Raw genomic sequence first — 20334 nt, 5'->3', positions numbered from 1 at the left:
ACCATAGAAACAACAACTGTGTTAGCAATCTCTTTGAAAATAGCCACTTCAAACAGAGGATCTTGTGGGGAATTATTTAAGTTATATTTCAATAAAAAATTAACAAAATTAAAAGCCTAATGTGATTTACAAAAATATACAGTTATTACATGTAATTAATTCACTTTCAGACTCGTGTTAACAATCACTATTCGTAAATAAATGTAACGTCACACAGTTTACAGTGTTTCTTACCCTTCCTTCTCTAATATAACTTTCCTTTCATAATCTTTCAAGTACATCGGTTTTTGTTTTTCTTTCTTGTTGATAGAACTGTTTAATCTCCCTCTTTCAACGTCTACATTAGAGAAAACTTGGAAATTACTTCGCAATTAAATTCAAGAAAGAAGATGAAAAAAATGAACAAGAGATATGTTATTCACTCCAAAATTCATTCACACCGAAAAACTGTTATCAACCTACATAATTACAACGACGTAAATAATAAAACTCGACTACTTAACAGAAACAAAGTTAAACACTAATGAAAGTTCAACTGAAAATAGCAAAATATAACAGAAATAGCTTTATTTGAAATACATATTTTAAGTATCAAATAAAGTCATACTTTAAATCACAAAGTGCTAAGAAATATCTAAGTAACCTCATCCATGAGCTGTTATTTTACAAGTACAATAATAACCTTGAATTATGATTTTACAAGAAACTTAAAATTATAGTCCTGAAAAAAATAACTTGCTCAACTTTTATAGTATTGTTATGAAACTAATAAGCAAATTGTTTATCAATAAAAAACCAACACATACAACTATGCAACTTATTACATTTAAATTAAACTCATGATCTACACAAGAAGTAAAAACCTTAAGAAATGTTTCAATGTATAAGCTAGAAACATACCTTCCTTCTGAAAAAAATTTTCATTTGGGTTATATATTCTTGGGTCTTTTTTCTTCAGTAAACTTAAAGTTTTTAAAAAGTCCTTTTCAACAGTTGGTGTGAGATCCTTTCAAAAACAATGAACAATTTCTTTATTACAACATTCAATAAACTATCATACCGATACCATGTTGCAATCAATATTATAATTGCCTATAACCACAAGATCAAGTTGCTGAAGAATGTTCATGTCTTACCCCTACATGTTTTTATCCCTAAAAATGTTGAAAGACCAGGTACTGCCTTAATCACCAATTTATTAGAACAAAAATGTATCACTATTCTTAACTGATTCATTTAAGACACTTGCTTTGATCAAAATTATAGGTTTCCGTCAATTTAATGCCAGTACCTCGGACAACAGAATATTGTAAAAAATACTAATAATGCTTAAGTCTTTTAAGTAATGGTTTCTTAAATGTACTTTACAACAAATATAAATGATGTTATGGTTTACATTCTCATATATATTCAGTACGAGTAAGCAGAATTAGTAGTTGACAGAATGTGTGTGTGTCTGTGTGCATGATGAAACTCAAATATACATACATACATTGTTTATTTTTAACAAAGCTATTTACTTGCAGGAAGTTTGGTACCAAAACGAAAGGATTCAAGTTTTCTTGCACACATTCATCTTAAAGTGAGACCAACTCAAATTACAATCTATAAAAATATGACAATACCTTCGCATTTTCGTCTTCAGATTCAGAAGAGCCTGATGAACTGCCCGAGTCAATGACATCATTTCCATACTTGTCTTTCACTGACAGAAAAGAGACAAAGCTGAAACACAGACATCACTTTAAAATGCTCAAAATACACCAAAAATAAAAGTTAAAGAAAACCACAAAGATGTTAGTTACGATAATCCATATAATTACCTTTGCAAGAGGAGGTAAAATTCAGTCCAGCCACAACTGTGGGTCCCATATGTAGACCAAAAGTAAATAAATTTTTGAAACAAAAGCCACATATAATACACACAGAAGCATATTACAGGCTCAAAGGTTCTCTCATATTAGTATTTTGGTTGGTTAGTGTTTGTTGGCACAAAGCAACTAGGCTATCTGTGCCAAACAACTGGTAAAAAATCAAAAATAAGAAAGTGTTAAAACATGGACAAGGGAATAATGTTAAAACAAATCAAAGGTCAATTCTCAAATTAAAAATGCAAATAGAATTAAAAATGCCAATAGCTCTTAAAAATTTAAAAACACAACTGAGGTGAACGGTGTCCAACATTAGGAGGAACCTACAGTAAACAGATGTCTAAAATGTTGTCATTGCTCACGGTTGTAACAACAGCACAACAGTAAAGTGTGAGCTATTGTGACGTGAGTGTCACACAGACTACACATTGATGCATCACTCCCAGATAAAAGGAAATAATTAGTTAAACTGTATAGCCTGACCAGGACAACTTCATTCTTACAATCCTTATAGAAGCAAGATGGCCAAAGAGCAACAGAAGGTTTGATCTGGAAAAGCTTATTGTCACCTTGCTCACTTCACATCAACTGGCACGTACCCAAGCTTTGAATACAGAACCATAGTCCAAGTATGAGATAGATATGGTCATGATAGTACCAGAGCAGATAGATTTACTGTGATGTCAGCGAGCTCGTTCCAGTGAATACCAACATGGTCCAGTATACAGAAGAACTGGAGAGAAATGGATGATAAAGAGAAGTAAGCCAGTGAGTTTTGAATATCAATGATAACAGGGCAAGAACTAATGTCAAGTGGTTTGAAGACCAGTAGAGATAAGCAAATTAACATAAATAGTACAACTGATGTATTGCATACAGTTTCTGTGTTGACGGGATCCTATGTGCAACCACTGAACCACAACATACTAAGGCAGAGCCCACAAAGTCACCTGATCTCAAACCATTGGTATAAATGGGAATGGAAAGATGTTTCAAAAGATGCTCAGTATTTCCAATCAAGAGTACTGACCTTCCACAGATGACTCAAGGAAAGATCACAGGTGGGGATGGATGATAATAAGTCATGTAGAGGTGAGTTGACCAGTGGAGACAGCAACGTCATTTAAAAACAGACCCAATACAGCCAGCTTCACCTGGATATGAAGGCTAAAAGGAACAATGGCAGACTTTCTGGAAAACACAACCCCAGGTGGGATGCTGTGCTAAGGATCAAAGTTTTGAAGTACACAGTAAAGACAGATGCAAACAGCATGAGACTCAATGTACAAACGACTGACTGGAGAAATGTTGAAAGCTCCCATGCATAGCCTAAGCTCCTAAGATCTTACAGAGACAGCTTGTCAAACCAACTGGACAGTAGTTTAAAATAATCTTGGGGCCCTTTCCAAGCTCATGAAAAAAAAGAAGGCAATAGCCTGGCACCAAGCATCAGGAAAAGCATTCTCCTGCCAGATTTGGTTTAAAACAACCAGACAAACAGCAAAAGAGGCAGAAGAGAGATGGCACAGCATCTTGTAGAGAACACCATCAGTGTACTGCCAGATTGATGAAGAGCAGGCTTAAGTTCCATCAGTGTGAAGGGACAATTATAGTCATATAGATGACCAGCCCAAAAGGAAGAGGCAATTGCTCTGCCAGTCTTGATGTCTAAAAAGGTGAGGTATAAAGCAGAAGTGCTATGTACACAGGAGAAGCTTTACCAAAAGTATAGGTGGTGCTCCAGGCATCAGCAACTTCCTGGCTATCAGAGAGCAAGATCAAAATGGGGGCAGAAGTGTACTGTCCACCAAGCTTCAGAATCTTGTACCATATAACTTTGGAACTGGTGATTGAAGAGATGCAAGTTGTGAACTTAATCCAAGATTCCTTCTGACTTTGACGTCTTACCTACCAAGCATATGCATGGACTCGCTGAAAAGCAGTGCAGTTTAAAAGTGTGGGATACCCAAGAAAGGCATTTCACACCTGTGTTTGAGCCTTCCATGCTATGTGACAGGCAGGATTCCACCACAGACAAGGATGCTGTGGAAAACATAAACGTTTTAAGAATGCATTGAATTGCTGCCTGAGTAATACAGTCAGTCACTGCTGCTACACAGTCATGCATTGATAGCTTACAAATGACAATGAGATCAAGTTATGAGAAAGAAGTGAAAGAGGACCAGTTGGACTGATCCAGCTTCCACCAAGGCATGCAAGTCAGCTGGGATTGACCGTAGCCAGTCTCTCTCAAAATGACAGAAAAATGATCCCAGCTTCATGGGTCACTGTCAAACCCCTAAGAGAAATGAGAGAAAAGTGAAGGGGAGCAGATAGAAAGATCAATAGCAGCAAGACTAACTAGGTGCATGAAAATAAATATAATAATCAGTATTGGAGAGAGAAAGATTGTCATCTGAAAACATACACTCTACAGAACAACCCCTCCCATCAATATCAGCACCACCTCAGAGGGGACTATGTTCATTAAAATTCTCCAGAATTGAAAAGAAAGACAGTAACTGTTCAATGAGAGCATCAAGGTCTGACTGATCATAGGTCTCCTCAGGAGACAGATAAAGAGAACAAACAGTGGTGGTATGACCCAAAAAAAAGATGCATGGTTACAGCCTCCAAATTTGTATCAGGTGCCAAAGACAGGACTGACACATGCTAATCGGCCAGTAGTGCCACTCCTTCATGTACTCATCCATTATTTCTGTACAAAGAAAACTGCCAAAAGGTGACTGCATTAGCAGGTTTCAGAAATACTTTCTGAAAGGAGAGACAAACGAGAATTAATCAAATCCTTAATGTCATCTATATTCAAACGAAGGGCTCAACAGTTCCACTGTATCATTGTGGCAACTTTTATTTAGGTATAGAACCTTTCAGTTTATGATCATGTAATTTTTCTTTATTAGAAAGAAGTCTTTTGACCTCCATAGATTCTGCCCCAAATCAAGTAGGCAGATCTCCGTCAGTAGATGTAGAGTCCAGTGGCTGATGTCTAGAACGAATAATCACTCGACATCTCATGGATGAAGAAGAAGACGGACCTGAGGAAAAGCCAGAACCAAAAGAAGTGGATCTAGGGAGCCATTCGAAAGAATGGTGGGAACAGAAATAGGTGTTCACTTGTCAACTCTCTCGAAAGAGCAAAAAATTCATCACACTGTTTGAAAACGATTCTGTAGGAGGCACAGAGAAATCTGTCTTCACTACCACTGTAGCCCTGAAACAGAATGAGACAGTATACATTCAAGATAGAGTGGTGGACAGTGACTTTGAAGCCTTGCAGTAAGAAATGTTGTGAACCATCTTTAAATGCTGTACCTCTTTTTCCTCAACCCACCTAGGGCAAGAATAAAAGTAAGAGTTGCGAGAGCCACTACAATTAACACGAGGGTCCATTTCACACTCATAGGCAACACGGTCCTTGCCACTGCACTGAGCACACATCAAGGAACCACAATATGACATCACTGAGTGACTGAACTATTGACATTGAAAAAATCTAACAATTCAGATAACCTACCTTGATGATGGTAGGTGGGCATGGTGATTTAAGTGTCAAAATTAGTACATTTGTAGATAGCATTATTCCATCCTTCTGAGAGGAGATATCACACACCTCAGAAATGCCTTGGCTGGAGAAACTAAAGAGGATCTCCAACTTGGGAATGTTCTTTAAATCCCTCTCAAAAATAACTCCTCATGATGAATTCAAAGTAGCATGAGAGTAACCTCAATGGGTAAATCTTCAACAGCCTTCTAATGCAAGAGGAGTTAATTGTATCTCAGGACAGCTGATATGGGTATTGACACTTACTAATAAAGCAGAGAACAACATTTTGACCTTCTGAAGGTGACTTAAAAAGGTCAAAACATTATTTTGACATTAGCATTTTCTGCTATCAACACACACGTGTCACTCATGGGCCATTTTCACACACAGTTTATAATGTTTATTCATTACCATAAAGGGGCATTTATAAAAATGCTAAATTAAGTACACTGGACCAATTTTTCACTTAAAATTAATATTTTATAAAGTCTGACAAAAGAAGCTTCAAAAATCATGTACTGAAATGTATTATAAAAAATAGATGAATTCATCAAAGGGAAATCTTGCTTTACTAGCCTGTACACAGCCAACATAGATTCACCAAAAGGAGACCTTGCTTTACTAGCCTGTACACAACGAACATAGATTCATCATAGGGAAAGCTTGTCCTACTAACCTATTTACCCTTCCTAATGATGTTATCTAGATTAATGTGCCACACAGAAGATCAGCAAAGATATTCAAATTGGTAGGGGTTAAGAAAAGACTAGTTAATTAGATTATAGTTGTTAAACAGTAGGATGGAAAACAGCAAAATGTCAAATCACACTTATTATCAATAATGTACTCGAAGGATCAAAACTCTAATTACATCACTACAACGTGTTAATTTAGTAATTTTACTCCAGCTAATATCGTAAGTGAACTTACTTACATTTACAGCTCTGCAGGAAAGATGTTGATGAATTACAGAATGATCAATTGATAAGTTAGCTAAATATATGCCAAATTGTCTTTAACTACAGTAAGTGCAAGATAAATATGGAATAGCATAATATGGATCACACATTTAATAGACACTGGAAAACAACAGAGTGACTTGGGAAAAGGTTCTTAGCAGATTGGTTGATGATTCACAATTTACTGGACTAGTGCTTCATTGCTAGTAGTAAAGTCAGTAGAATTTTATGGTATGTTGATACACAATGATTGTTAATCAAACTAGGTAATCATCTCTCTGTACAGTTTTGGTCTCCATTGACTTACTGGAAGGGGTTGGAAGACAAGCTACAAAAATGATTCTGGAAGAATTATTTATAGGGTCAGGTTAAGATCTCAATCTTTCACTGAGAAAAGGAAGAAAGTAAAATATTTTAAGTTTACAAGGCTATTCTGAGAAATAAAAGGATCTAATTTTGTTGTACTACATTATGAAGACGAGAGAACACAAGTTTCTAAAGAAATGCTTAAATACACACCAGTTCTCGATACTGGTTTAATACCAACATACTGGTGTATTGATTTGATTGTGCTTCTTTATATAAAAAAAAAAATATGAGGTCAGGAAAAGGACCAAGGCAATGAAGTTATAGAGATATAACTACTCAGCTTCCCGAGCAAACTTTTCATATAGTAACCTTTAACCAAAGAACTACGAATTGTTTAGAGGATATAGGTGATTAACAAGCAGGCTTCAGAGAAGGATTTTCTGAAATAAATTATATTCCTGTACCTAATTCTGTTTTTACCATTTATTTGAGTAAGAAATAAAGAATGTATTTTGCCTTCAGTTTTTACTAACAAGATTTTCATCTAGTGAACAGATTTTTACTGTGGATAAAAAGTTTGTAAGCTATGGTATAAGTGGTAAGATAATTAAAATTATATAAGTATATATAACTGTGTGTGTGTGTGTGAAAATGCAAAAACATGCATTTTTCTCAATGGTAAAAGATCAGTTTTTTTAAGTGTGATATTAATGTGAGAGAAGGGTAAAATTCATCACTGTGTGTGTACTAAACCATTTGCAATTTACTCATGTGACTTTGAATCTTATGTTAGCAATAACTGAAATGAATTAAATGTATTGTCAAAAGACAAAAATAACCTCGATGAAATTAAAGAAATTTATTCAACATTATATACGTTACTGATGACACAGTTGTCATGGCTGAGACTCCAAGTGAAGTACAAAATGGTTTACACACTGTATTCAGTTATTGTAAATACTTGAAACTTACCGTTAACACTAGCAAAACTGTTATATTTTCTCAGGACAAAATAAAAAAAACACACATTTGTGTTTTTGGATGACCCCATTTAAAGCAGTTGGTTTGTATGTATATTTAAATATTACATTTAGTTATAATGGTAGTTTTAAAAGTATTATTGACAAGTAAGTTAATCAGGCATGAAAGGCTCTTTCAATATTTTAAACCAAAAAAACTACATTTACCTAGAGATATTCAGTGTGATTTGTTTCATAAATTTGTTCTTCCAGTTCTTCTGTATGGTTGTGAAACATGAGGTTATGAAAACTTAAATAACTGAAATTCTTCACAAGAATTTTTTTTTTTAAATGTATTACTTGTTACCAGTTATACAGTATGGTTTAGGAAGAAACAGAAAAATCAGAACTCACTAGTATCATAGAGCAGAAAATAGTAACATTTTGGTGTAGAATAATCAGTGGTAAACAGAATAAACTATCGTTCATTCTGTATAACGTTTTAAAGAATTTAAATGCAAACCCAAATAACCTTTATCAGTGGTAAACAAAATAAACTATTGTTCATTCTATATAAAGTTTGAAGAGCTTAAATGCAAACCTAAATGACCTTTTACCAATCAAAATGAACAAGTATGATGTAGAACATTTTAAATTACTCTGGTCTGAATTCTTAACCTGAAGATGACCTAGGAAAGTTGAAACATTGTTCTCTCCTTATCAATAAAAGTGTTAATACCCATAACAGCCATTCTGAAATACAAACTTGTATGGTCTAGCTTGTTTGCAAGGGTTATTAACTCAGTCATAAGGGAAGATTTAACCTAGGACTATACAACAATGAGATCCAGGATAAACTTAATGAAAAAATAGTAAGATGTAAAGAAAAGTTTACCACAGGAAATAAGTATACAATTAGTTCTAAGGATAGGCTTAATTGTTACTACTGTAATGCTAAAAGTATAAGAAACAAAATAGATGACCTTTGAGAACTGTTATGAATGGAGAACTTGGATATAATGGGAGCAACTGAAACACAGTTAAATATAGAACATTTTGGTGACAGAAATTTATTTGAAATTAGGGTTACAACTTATTTAATATGGATAAAACAAGGCTCAATTTTAAGAAAATTTCCAAATTGTCTGGAAGGCTTTATTGTTTACCTTAAAACTAAAATAAACCCTAAAAAAAAATGAACCAATTATGAAGATAATAATGTACATTTTTTACATAGATTGTCATGTTTTTATATCTTATTTATTTCCAAAGACTACAATTAACATTTAGTTTGCAAGTTGCATCTTTATTCAACTAATTTTTGGTGCCTTATTTCTCAGAAAGTTTTGACATTGGGGAAAAAAAAAAAAGGCCAAACTATGCCAATGTTACATAGTATTTTAAGAAAACAAATAACCAATAACTAACATTTTTAACTGAACAGCAGTCTTGGGCAGTCATGTTCATGTTTTCATTTTAACCTGATTGTAGTAAGACAACTGTGTCATGATATTTACACAGTACCCAAGTGTTGGGCGTGTACACGTGCACACGATAAGTATTCTCATTCATGCTCAAGGTTTATACTGACCAGAGGATAGCCTTATTTTATTTATTTCATACTGATCAAAACTTCATAAAATTATATTTACAGCTGTCATTGTAATTTTACGTTTAATTCTTCGTGTTTCCCGCTTCTGTCAGGTTGGCTCACGATGGGTATAACAGATAAAATTAAAGAAAAAGTATCACAAGTTTAATGTTATGATGGAAGACTTCGGAAGTTGGTGAAAATTAGGATACCATCAAGGATGTATGGGAAAAAGGTTGGCTGAAAATGTAAAAGTTAAAAGTAAGGATTTCCTTGAGTAAATAAAATGTTAAGATGAGATCCTTGAGGGATAAAGGAAGACTTGTACCTGATGATTATGAAGTGACCAAGTTATTAAATTATGCTTTTTATTCAGTTTATACTAATGAAGACTTAAGCAGTGTTCCACATCTTTAACAGCAGATAGATGGAAACAGATCAAACAACATGACTTCATCAATTCCGAGCTTGTTATGACAAAAACTGAAATGTTTAAAAAACAATAACGCTTCTGGGCCAAATAATATTTCCCCAAAGATTTTGAAGGAAGTCCAGAATTGAATATATGAGCCAGTTGGTACTATTTTTTTTGTTAGTCCTTGAATAGTGGGTAGGTACCAAAGGATTGGAAGTTAGCTAACGTCACTCCTCTTTTCAAGGAAAGTGATAAAAATTGTCCCAGTAATTGCAGACCCATTAGTCCTACATCAGTCGCAGGAAAAGTTCTAGAAAATCTGTTAAAAGATGCAAAATCATTTAACGAAGCTTAGAATTTTTTATTTTGTATAGTCATGTCACAAGTAGGATACCTCAGAGCTCAGTCTTAGTGTTTGCTGTTTCTGATTTAAATCAATAATACAGATTAAGGAATGGTCAATAAATATCAAGGTCTTAGGTGTTGTTAGCTGTGAAGAGAATGTTGCCGATTTCCAAAAGGATTTTGACCAGTTAGCGAGTTGAGCAAATTTTAAAACCATATTTTACCATATTGGCCTGGTAACAAATTGCTTTACACTATATTATTAGATGTAAACAGACAATATGTTGTCCTGTCAATATATGTAATATTTTGTGTATGACTACAGCTAAATGGTCTTTGATAAAACTAGTACCAATGATATATCAATTACATCATGCCATGAAATAGAACAGATGGAGGTTACTACTAGTACATATCTGTCAGTCACTGTATTTGAAATTTACAACAAATGATTTTAACATCTCTATATTTTTATAGGCACATATACTTCATGTTTAATAACTGATTGTTAACAATTTTCATTTATATATATAATACAAATCCATGTGTACAAGTTTGAAACTGACAGGCTTTATTGGGACTACATTTTATCTTCATAATTTAAAAATCACTGAATCCCCTTACTTGAGTATTATCATAACTTGAATTATAATTTGGATGGGAATAACCTTACCAGCATTAAGAAAGAAAGATATATCAATGTACCAGCTAATCAGTCTTTAAAGCCATCCAAGCAGTGTGCTGTTGTTAATGGCAAGACAAATTAGATTTTTAGTTGTATCTAGAGAAATACTGAATCCAAATCTAAGGAAGGTATAATTTCATTATATAGATCATTGGTTAGGTTACATTTGGAGTGTTAAATTGTTGGGAAGGGCTTAAAAGAGGGTTACTAGAATGGTGCCAAGGATAGAGGGTTTGTGGTATGAGTAGAGATTAAGATCTTCAAAACTGTCTTCTCTTGAAAGAAGGGTTAGAAGAGATCTGGTTGATGTTCTTGTAAATGGAAATGATAGTGTAGATGTGTCATAACTTGAAAGTTGAAGTCCAACTGGTCCCTTGTTGTCAATGTGTAATGTCATTCACAGACAGATTGAGCTTCTTTAGTAAAGCTGTTGCAGTACATCTTAGTATAATATTTTGAATGAGATTGCATCCTTTTTTTACAGCTAGTTTGTGACCTTTCTTTACAACATTTGAAATATAAAAAGTACTCTGCATGTAGACGGTCAAACAAGACAAGATATACAGGCCTCTTCCAAAAAGAATGATATTACCAATCTACTGGCAATGGCATCAGACATAGCTGTGTGGTGAAACTGATACTTAATTCGATAACACTAACATAACAACAATAATATTAACAGGGTAAATTATTTTTCGTCCGTTTGGCTTTTAAATCTTGTAACTTAAGTTCCGTGCCTTACGACTCCACAAAAAGATCTCTTATCTCTAAATATTATTACTAGATATTGTTATTTATTATGTCAACAATTCGGAGATCACGTAATAGGTTCAACCTAAGTTTATCTTCACACGTATATTTAATACAGTAAATTAACATTAAATACATTGTAAATTATAAAGTAATTGACATAAAAAAAATAAAACATTCAATCGTTACATTTCTGGAATTCCTCCTTCTGTCTCCAATTGTTATATCTAGCAGCATAATTACTGTTAATTTTAAGTTCGTCATCAGAGTCCGATGAATTTTCGTTGGCAAAAAAGTGACATTGTAAAATAATTTAAATACAAATTAAACTATACGTATATAACTGATATTTTGGACGAAGTATAAAAGAACCTTCGTAACGTGGTGATAAAAGCGCCCTCTCTCGACCATTTATAAATTAAGGAAATATTCTGTTTATATCAATTATAAAGACTTCCAGGAAGTTACACTGAAGGTTTATCGTGCCCAGGACCTTTCATCTACTTTTAAAATTGCACAGAAATAAATTCAACCTTCGTTGTCATAGTTCATGAATTTATTGTTTGTAAAACTGATCATATTATTCTATATTCATCACCTGATTGGAATTGTTTTCAATACAGGAAAAAACAAAAATTACAAACAAATCAAAAATACATTCGTATAAACACATAGACGCAAAAAGCAATGACGTTTTAGAAGGCCTACTATCACAATTAGGTTTAAGGAAATATCTTATTTTGTTAAGTTCTAGCTAACAGACTAGCATTTAGTGGTTAAATAAACTGTAGTCTTTCTCTGAAAAAGTCAGTAGAACAGTTTTCGCGTGTTCATAATTACAATGGCAGAAAATGTTTCTGAATTTATCATTTGCTAAAGCAAACAAAAAGGAAAACTCGTGTCTTTATTCATCTTTCTCATCTAACTAAAAAAAATTAAAACGGCAAAAAAATCGCTATTACAAACATTTTGTACAAATACTTAGGCACATGAAAATGTGGTATAAGAGTGTAGTCGCTTCAACGACACTTGCACCAAAACATAAAAATAGCTTTATTTGGTCGCACAAGTGCAAGTAATAATATAAATGTAGAAATATAGCACAAAAACGAATTTAAAGTAAGTGTTAAAAACGTTTTTCACTAGATAACGGGTTACAAAAATAATCGTTGTTTAAATGGCGACTGTCTCATTAAAATACCCGTATGAATAACTTAAAAATCCTAGATGACATCTGGCAGTTGTTCTATAAGAAGAAGAAAAAGAGAGTTTTTATAAAGTTCTTGTTGTGGGTGTGGTTACTTTATTTTAATACACTGTTAGTTGATAGCTTTTAGCAAATTTTGTTTAAAAAGTGAATGATTTAGTTGAATATTAGTTACTGAATTAATTCTACAGTATCTACACACATATATAGACTACTCTCAGAGACTAAATATTTGTCTAGAAACTTTTGGGTTGATAGATAATTATTTAAAAATCTTTTTTTTTTAAACTGTGAATTTAGATAAGCGCTCCAAACATCAGACCTTCAGGTACAAAAAAACAACTAAATTCTGAGAAGGTTTGTGACATCACATCGTGTTGATTCTAAAGGTACTGCTGTACTTGTTAAATTATCATATTCCATAAGCCTTCTTTTTTGTTGTTGTTTGAAAGTACTATTGGGTGTCGTTGCTTGTAAAAAGTCACTTCAGATTTTTTTATAGTTACTTGCAAAACAACAAAGAAAAACTGAGCCAAAGAAAATTGTACAAACGTCAACGGCCTGGCATGGCCAAGCGTGTTAAGGCGTGCGACTCGTAATTTGAGGGTCGCGGGTTCGCATCCCCTTCACGCTAAACATGCTCGCCCTTTCAGCCGTGGGGGCGTTATAATGTGACGGTCAATCTCACTATTCGTTGGTAAAAGAGTAGCCCAAGAGTTGGCGGTGGGTGGTGATAACTAGCTGCCTTCCCTCTAGTCTTACACTGCTAAATTAGGGACGGCTAGCACAGATAGCCCTCGAGTAGCTTTGTGCAAAATTCAAAAACAAACAAACAAACGTCAGTTGCTTCACATTGCTTAATGAAAATTCCAGTGAAAATAAAATTATAAGACTGTTAATATTATCACAATCACAAACTAATACCTTAATCAAGACTCAGTTAATTTAAGTAGCTAATATTGTTTCATTCTGGGATACAGGTGAGAAACTAGATTGTGACCTTAGTCTGTGAGCAATTTATATTTTGTATTTTAAATTAGTCATAGTTACATTCGTAAAGAAATGAGTTCACACACTTGTTGTATCATGTATTTTACTTCAAAATTTTAGAAAGTGAAGAAAAGGGATTTTCCTCTAACTTATGCCGAGTTCCATCAACGCGGTTGGTAACTAATGTAACATATTTTGGTGATACATTTTACAGCCAAGACTAAAACAACCTTGAAGTTCCGCTTCTTATACAAAGAATTAGAAAGTACAATCATATGAAATTGTTTTACTGTTGTTGTCTGCACTGTTCACTGGCATATATTACGTTCAAGGCAAAAGTTAGTTTTGCGAAACAAAAAGTTATTTGACAAAAATAAAACCTAAACTATTTCTGTTCATTTTACATGTGTGCTTATTTCATCCTTCATACGACTAGCACGCATTAAACAACTGTTGTTGTTTGTTCATTACTTCAAAATTTTCAATTAATCATCTTTACTGCGAATATACAGACAACTCTGTGAGAAATGAAATGGAGTCTTGTAGCAATTTTGAATTACCTTTACAGCGACATCTCACCTTATAGAGATTTGTGTGATTATTTAACACATAAGAACAACAACTTTTAAACTGTCTTAGTTGGTTGGTTGGTTTAGTGTTTTATGGCGCAAAGCAACTAGGCTATCTGCGCCTTTAAGCTATCTATAAACAGCAGAAGATTTGTTTGTTTGTTTTTAATTCGCGCAAAGCTATACGAGAGCTGTTAGCTCAAGCCGTACCTAATTTATTAGTTTAAGATTAGAGGGAAGGCAACTAGTCATCATCGCCCACCGCCAACTCTCATAGTACTCTTTTACTAATGAATGGTAGGATTGATCTTAACTTTATATATCGCCCCCACGGCTAAAAGGATGAGCATATTGTGGTACGAAGGGGATTCGACCCCGCGATCCTGAGACTACGAGTCGAATGTCCTACACACCTGGCCATGCCGGGCGTCAACCAGCAGTAATAATAGCTCTAGACAATAAAGCTTTGCCTTCTTTCTTGTCATTGTATGAGGCTAGGGTTAATTCTGTGGAAGAAACTATTATTTTATTGTACTCGTGATATAGACACGTGGGTTTGAATACGCGATAAGACTATTTGTCGTCCTGCTTGGTCGTAAAATAAAGTCATAGAATTAAAGAATTATATCACAAAAACGTATGAAAATATTCTAGTTTCATCTGTTAAAAGTATTATGTTAACAGGACCATGCCGAAATATTTTAATTTGATCGATATTTGAGAAGGAGGTAGGGAGAATTTAAATACAGACATTATATGTATAAACCACATGAGCACGTGCACATACATCACATGCATAAAAATAAACGGAGTTACACTCCCCCAAATGATCGAGTCTAAAAGCAGAGATATATTGGGGTGCATCTTGCAATTCCTTCCCTTGTACACGCCCCATTTTCACAGTTACACGCAGTAGTTTCAATTTTTAAGCATTTTATGGGAGACAAAAAATTACCTCACGTTGTAAGTGGTGCCTACTAATAATAATACGTATTACCATGGAATTCAGAGACGGTAGGTACCTTTTGTTTTTATCTACATCATTCATACACCTGTGGCACTGGGTGTTTAATAAAGTTGTCAACCATAGTAAACGTAAAGTTCGTGAATGGAAAATTTGTTTAATGGTGTTATATCTTTACTGAAATAAGGATTGATTTGTTTGTTTTTGAACTTTACGCAAAGCTACATGAGGGCTATCTGCGCTAGCGGTCCCTAATTTAGCAGTGTAAGACTAGAAGGAAAGTAGATAGTCGTCTCCGTTAACCGCCAACTCTTGGCCTACTCTTTTATCAAGGAATAACGGGATTTATCGTCACATTATAACGCCACCACAACTGAAAGGACGATAATGTTTTGTGTGGCGAGGATTCGAACCCGTGACCCTCAGATTACAAGTCGAGTGTTGAAATAAGGAAAGCCAACGATAAGTCTGGGGGCATAAACCACTAAAAATCGGCTTTCGATACGCGGGGTGGGCCCAGCATATACAGCCCATTTTGTAACTTTGTTTTGAATTGGCAATAAATAATTGTTTGTTTGTTTTGGAATTTCGCACAAAGCTATCTGTGCTAGCCGTCCCTAATTTAGCAGTGTAAGACTAGAGGGAAGGCAGCTAGTCATCACCACCCACCGCCAACTCTTGGGCTACTTTTTTACCAACGAATAGTGGGATTGACCGTAACATTATACACCCCCACGGCTGGGAGGGCGAGCATGTTTAGCGCGACGCGGACGCGAACCCGAACCCGCGACCCTCGGATTACGAGTCGCACGCCTTACGCGCTTGGCCATGCCAGGCCGTAGGCAATAAATAAACAAGTAGCTTTTTGTAGCTTAATAATGTGTTTAGTTTTTGTTTGTTTGTTGTTCCGTTAATTTTAAGAACTGTATAGCTCTCTGTTTAACAAAAGAAAACTTAACATGACAATTATTTTAATATTTCAAAATGTTATTACTTATCTTTACAATTGTTATAATTTATATTTGTTTAATTTTTGTTCCACCATTCTCCAAGCAACTTAGTAAAACACTATGTTGTAACAAATAAAAATTACAAAGTACGTGAATTTTGTATGGTCAATTTCCTTTGTAAATATCACCTCTCTTGGGCTTTAGTCATCATTATGTGTAAAAATATGTATGTGTGTGTGTGTGTGTGTGTGTATATATGTATATACATAAAGTCTAATGACATCAAAGAGTGAGGAGCAACACTCATTGCAGTTTTATAACATGTATATCTCATCCCTTCAGCCGTGAGAGCGTTAAAATGTTATCGTCAATCCAACTTTGAGTCAGTAAAAAAATATTTCTAGAGTTGGCGATGACTGGTATTGGCTTCCGTGTAGTCGATTAGATAGTGCATGACTAGTTCTGTGCGAAATACCAAGAAACAATATATATAAAACATGAAAAGACATCATAAAAAGTCAATCAAACATTTCGTTTATATATTATGACCAAGATGTATTATTATTATTAGATGTAAAATTGAGTGCACGGAAAGTCTAGTAATTAAAGCAGAAATTAAAATATTTAATTCAACACAAAACCTTTAAACCGTGTGTTCGTGTATTTCGTACAAAATAAAAAGTAGGAGGTGGCACTTCAGTGAATAACTTTTTCCAAACTCATCAAGGGAAAGTGGGACACTTAAAGTAAGCGAGTTCTCAACTTAGGTAATAAGTCCAGTCACGTTCTAATTACAGTGTCCTCTTTTGCTTTATAAGAGAACACAATCCACCGCTAGATGCTAGAAATTGGGGCCTCATCTTTAAATCATATCTCGTATCTAGAGAGGAATCTTCAATAAGGCAGTGGTCAGTTTCATTCTTTTTTTTTTAATTCTTTTCGTAGACCTTTGCTATCTGTACATCATTACTCTGGTTCCCAGTGTTAATTACAAAACCACCTTTAACATATAATATGTTAGTATTTTTCTTAGCTCTTTCTAATGATATAGCTATATTTTGATGTTTGCTAATATTAGCTGTTAACTGCGACATAGCAGCTCACAAAACGGCTCTGAGATTTTGTTGTTGGTGATGGTGAAAGTTCAAACTTTTATGTAATAGCTCTGCCTCTTGGCCGATCTAATTATAGTTTTAGGAGGTCAAACCTTTTCGTTTGGTGTATTTGACCATGCCCAAGGCCTCATAAATGATCTTACTCCAGTCCTGCCTAAAATAGTTTCAATTTGAGGGTAGACAAGTAAACATCTTGATGACTTTTGCTGGCGCTCAAAAAATTTAGCTACTAAAAAAAGGAGGGAAAGTCTTATAGATTAGATTAATCTAATCCTGCCTGTTGAAGATTCCCTCTTGTTTTTTGTATAAAATTTGTTCACAGATTGAGAACAAAAGACACCCTCTGACGGTAAGAACACTATACTGAAAAGGCTTATAGTTATTGTTTTTAAGGATTGTATAGGATAATATTTTTTTTCTGTTTATGTATATGTATATACAGTATTACAAGAAATAACACTGCCTTGTTTGTTTATTCGGTTTTAAACCTGCGCAATGGACTATTTGTGTTGTGACCACCATAGCGATCGAGCCCTGAGTTTTAGCGTTATAAGCCATCAAACTTACCGCTGATTCAACAGTACAGTCGAAACAATTTCACGGGCTTCAGGGACGGATTGATATTCTGCCCTCCAACCAACGAATTAGTACGTCGGCGTTAGCCAGTCAGTAGAACACTATTGTAACGTGGACATTTCGATCATTTGATGGTCAAATGACATGACGGATTCAGTGATAAAAACAGTAGATAGAATGATACAATTAAAGCACGTCAGAATACAATACTCATTAATTTTAGTTATCTACTATTTTGTAGTTTATGTGTGTGTTTATAACACTGTAGCCTGTTAGCCAATTAGTTTGAAATTAAATTACAACTGACTTTGTATCCATGTTACATAATTCTGTTCCAGTTCACACAATCGATGTTGAATGTCTTTGTATTTTCTTTGGTGATACGAATCGCCAGAACTTTAGCTTAAAATGTTTTCTCCTTCACGTGTTCATTTTCTTGACTGGAGTCTGACTGCAGTCAGTGACCTCTTGTGTGAATATCGTAACGATTTCCGATTAGTAACACGAAAAAAAAAATGAAACCAAAGCCGAGCTAATTTTGTGTCTTCACTTTTCACTGCTACTAAACTTTCAAAATATTAAAATTCCTTCAAAATAAAACTGCAACATAATCACAGAGGAAGAAAAACAGAAGTAATGAGCATATGGTCGGCCCGGCATGGCCAAGCGCGTAAGGCGCGCGACTCGTAATCCGAGAGTCGCGGATTCGCGCCCGCGTCGCGCTAAACATGCTCGCCCTCCCAGCCGTGGGGGCGTTATAATGTGACTGTCAGTCCCACTTTTCGTTGGTAAAAGAGTAGCCCAAGAGTTGGCGGTGGGTGGTGATGACTAGCTGCCTTTCCTCTAGTCTTACACTGCTAAATTAGGGACGGCTAGCACAGATAGCCCTCGAGTAGCTTTGTGCGAAATTCCAAAAAAACAAACAAAGCATATGGTCAATATGTACATAAATATATATATATATATATATATTTATATTTCCGTACTGCTTTTTGCAGAAAAGCGTTAATAAAATAGATAGAAATCAAATTTACGAACACAATGATAGAAAATTCCACTTAAACCCACATAAAAAGTGTCTGAAATAATTATAAAAACATATCAGTTGATTCGTTTTCGAACAACATATAATCCCGGTAGCACCAAACATGCTCGCCCTTTCAGCCGTGGGGGCGTTATAATATGACGGTCAATCCCACTATTCGTTGGTAAAAGAGTAGCCCAAGATCGGCGGTGGGTGGTGATGACTAGCTGCCTTCCCTCTAGTATTACACTGCTAAATTAGGGACGGCTAGCGCAGATAGCCCTCGAGTAGCTTTGCGCGAAATTCAAAAAACAAACAAACAAATCGAACAACATAATTGTGTTTGTTATGTTCTCCAACTATACAATGTTGTAAATAGTTTAGAAATTGCAGAATGCGTCATACGACCAGTGGCGACGCCAGGATATTTTCGTTGTGGGGGCTGAGGTAAACTGTGGAGGGGCTTCCCAAAATGCCATCAATATGAAGTATAGATGGTAAATTATAATAATGTAAATGCCAAGGTACATTTCAGAAAGGTGTGATATTTTGAACTGCGTTTTCAATGTAGTTTTCATTGCAAACTCGTACTTTGATTAATAATTCATTATTACAAATTAGAAATAATCTGTTTATGAAAATATGCGTATATGTAAAAGAGGAAGCTCACCTAAATTCCACCCAAGGTAATACATAATAATAAAGAAAATCAAGATCAGTTTAGATTGAACATTTAATATACCATTAAGAGTAAAGCTACAAATCAAATGAACTATAACATAAAGACATAGTTTACAAAGCAGAAACGAATTATCCCATGTGAAGTTAATACACTCTGAGGAAAAGTAAGGTCACTACCAGGCTAAGTATCTTTCATCATGTTGTGTTTATAGTCAATATTACTTAAAACAATGCACCTGTTCTGGTGATTGGCAGCAAATGTGTCTATAACAGTATCAATATCGAGTTGTTTTGCCCTCCTGGAGTTTACTGATATAACAGCAAGATTGCTGGTGCGGTTGTTACCACTGCTGTTGCACAAGTATGTCTTGAGAAGCTTCAGACATGAGAAACTTCTCTCACAGGCAGCTGAAGTGACAGGCAAGGTCACAGCGATGCATACAAGTTTGTGGAGATCCATGAAGGCATCCTTATATGGTTTCAGCATGGTTGCAAACTCCAATGGTGTGGATACTTCCTGCCCCTTGTCTTTCTTCCTGGCGATTAGCCAGTTCAACTGGTGGACCTCCACTGCGAGGTCATCCTCTGCCACACCACAGTTTGCTGCCATTCCTAAGAGTGCTTACTTGTCCAGAAATGTGGAGTGTTTGGGGTTCTATGCAGTTGCACCCATCAGAACACTGCAGGCATCAGAGGAGAATCTTCTATTCAACTCGTTGAGCATCCTGTCTGTGATGGCATAGAAGGTGTGTCTCCTGGCATCTGCTGTTGATTCATCTCTTTGACCAGTACTAGATGTGATTATG

The 20334-nt window shown here is 34.9% G+C and overlaps 1 protein-coding gene across 1 annotated transcript in view; it reads right to left on the bottom strand.

Annotated features, from left to right (window-relative positions):
• LOC143248080 (protein KRI1 homolog) overlaps positions 1-11759 on the bottom strand; it is a gene marked incomplete at its 5' end in the record, with an annotated part of 42292 nt that extends 30533 nt beyond the window's left edge. Inside the window, 4 exon segments of the mRNA XM_076496516.1 lie at positions 235-337; positions 901-1006; positions 1626-1705; positions 11642-11759. Coding sequence (XP_076352631.1) covers positions 235-337; positions 901-1006; positions 1626-1705; positions 11642-11759 — 407 coding nt within the window.
• Between the last annotated feature and the right edge of the window lie 8575 nt (positions 11760-20334).

This window comes from Tachypleus tridentatus, chromosome 4 (genome assembly GCF_004210375.1).
Source record: "Tachypleus tridentatus isolate NWPU-2018 chromosome 4, ASM421037v1, whole genome shotgun sequence".
NCBI classification, from domain to species: Eukaryota; Metazoa; Arthropoda; class Merostomata; order Xiphosura; family Limulidae; genus Tachypleus; species Tachypleus tridentatus.
The sequence above is the reverse complement of the archived record's forward strand: the minus strand, read 5'-3'. Positions and strand labels throughout refer to the sequence as shown.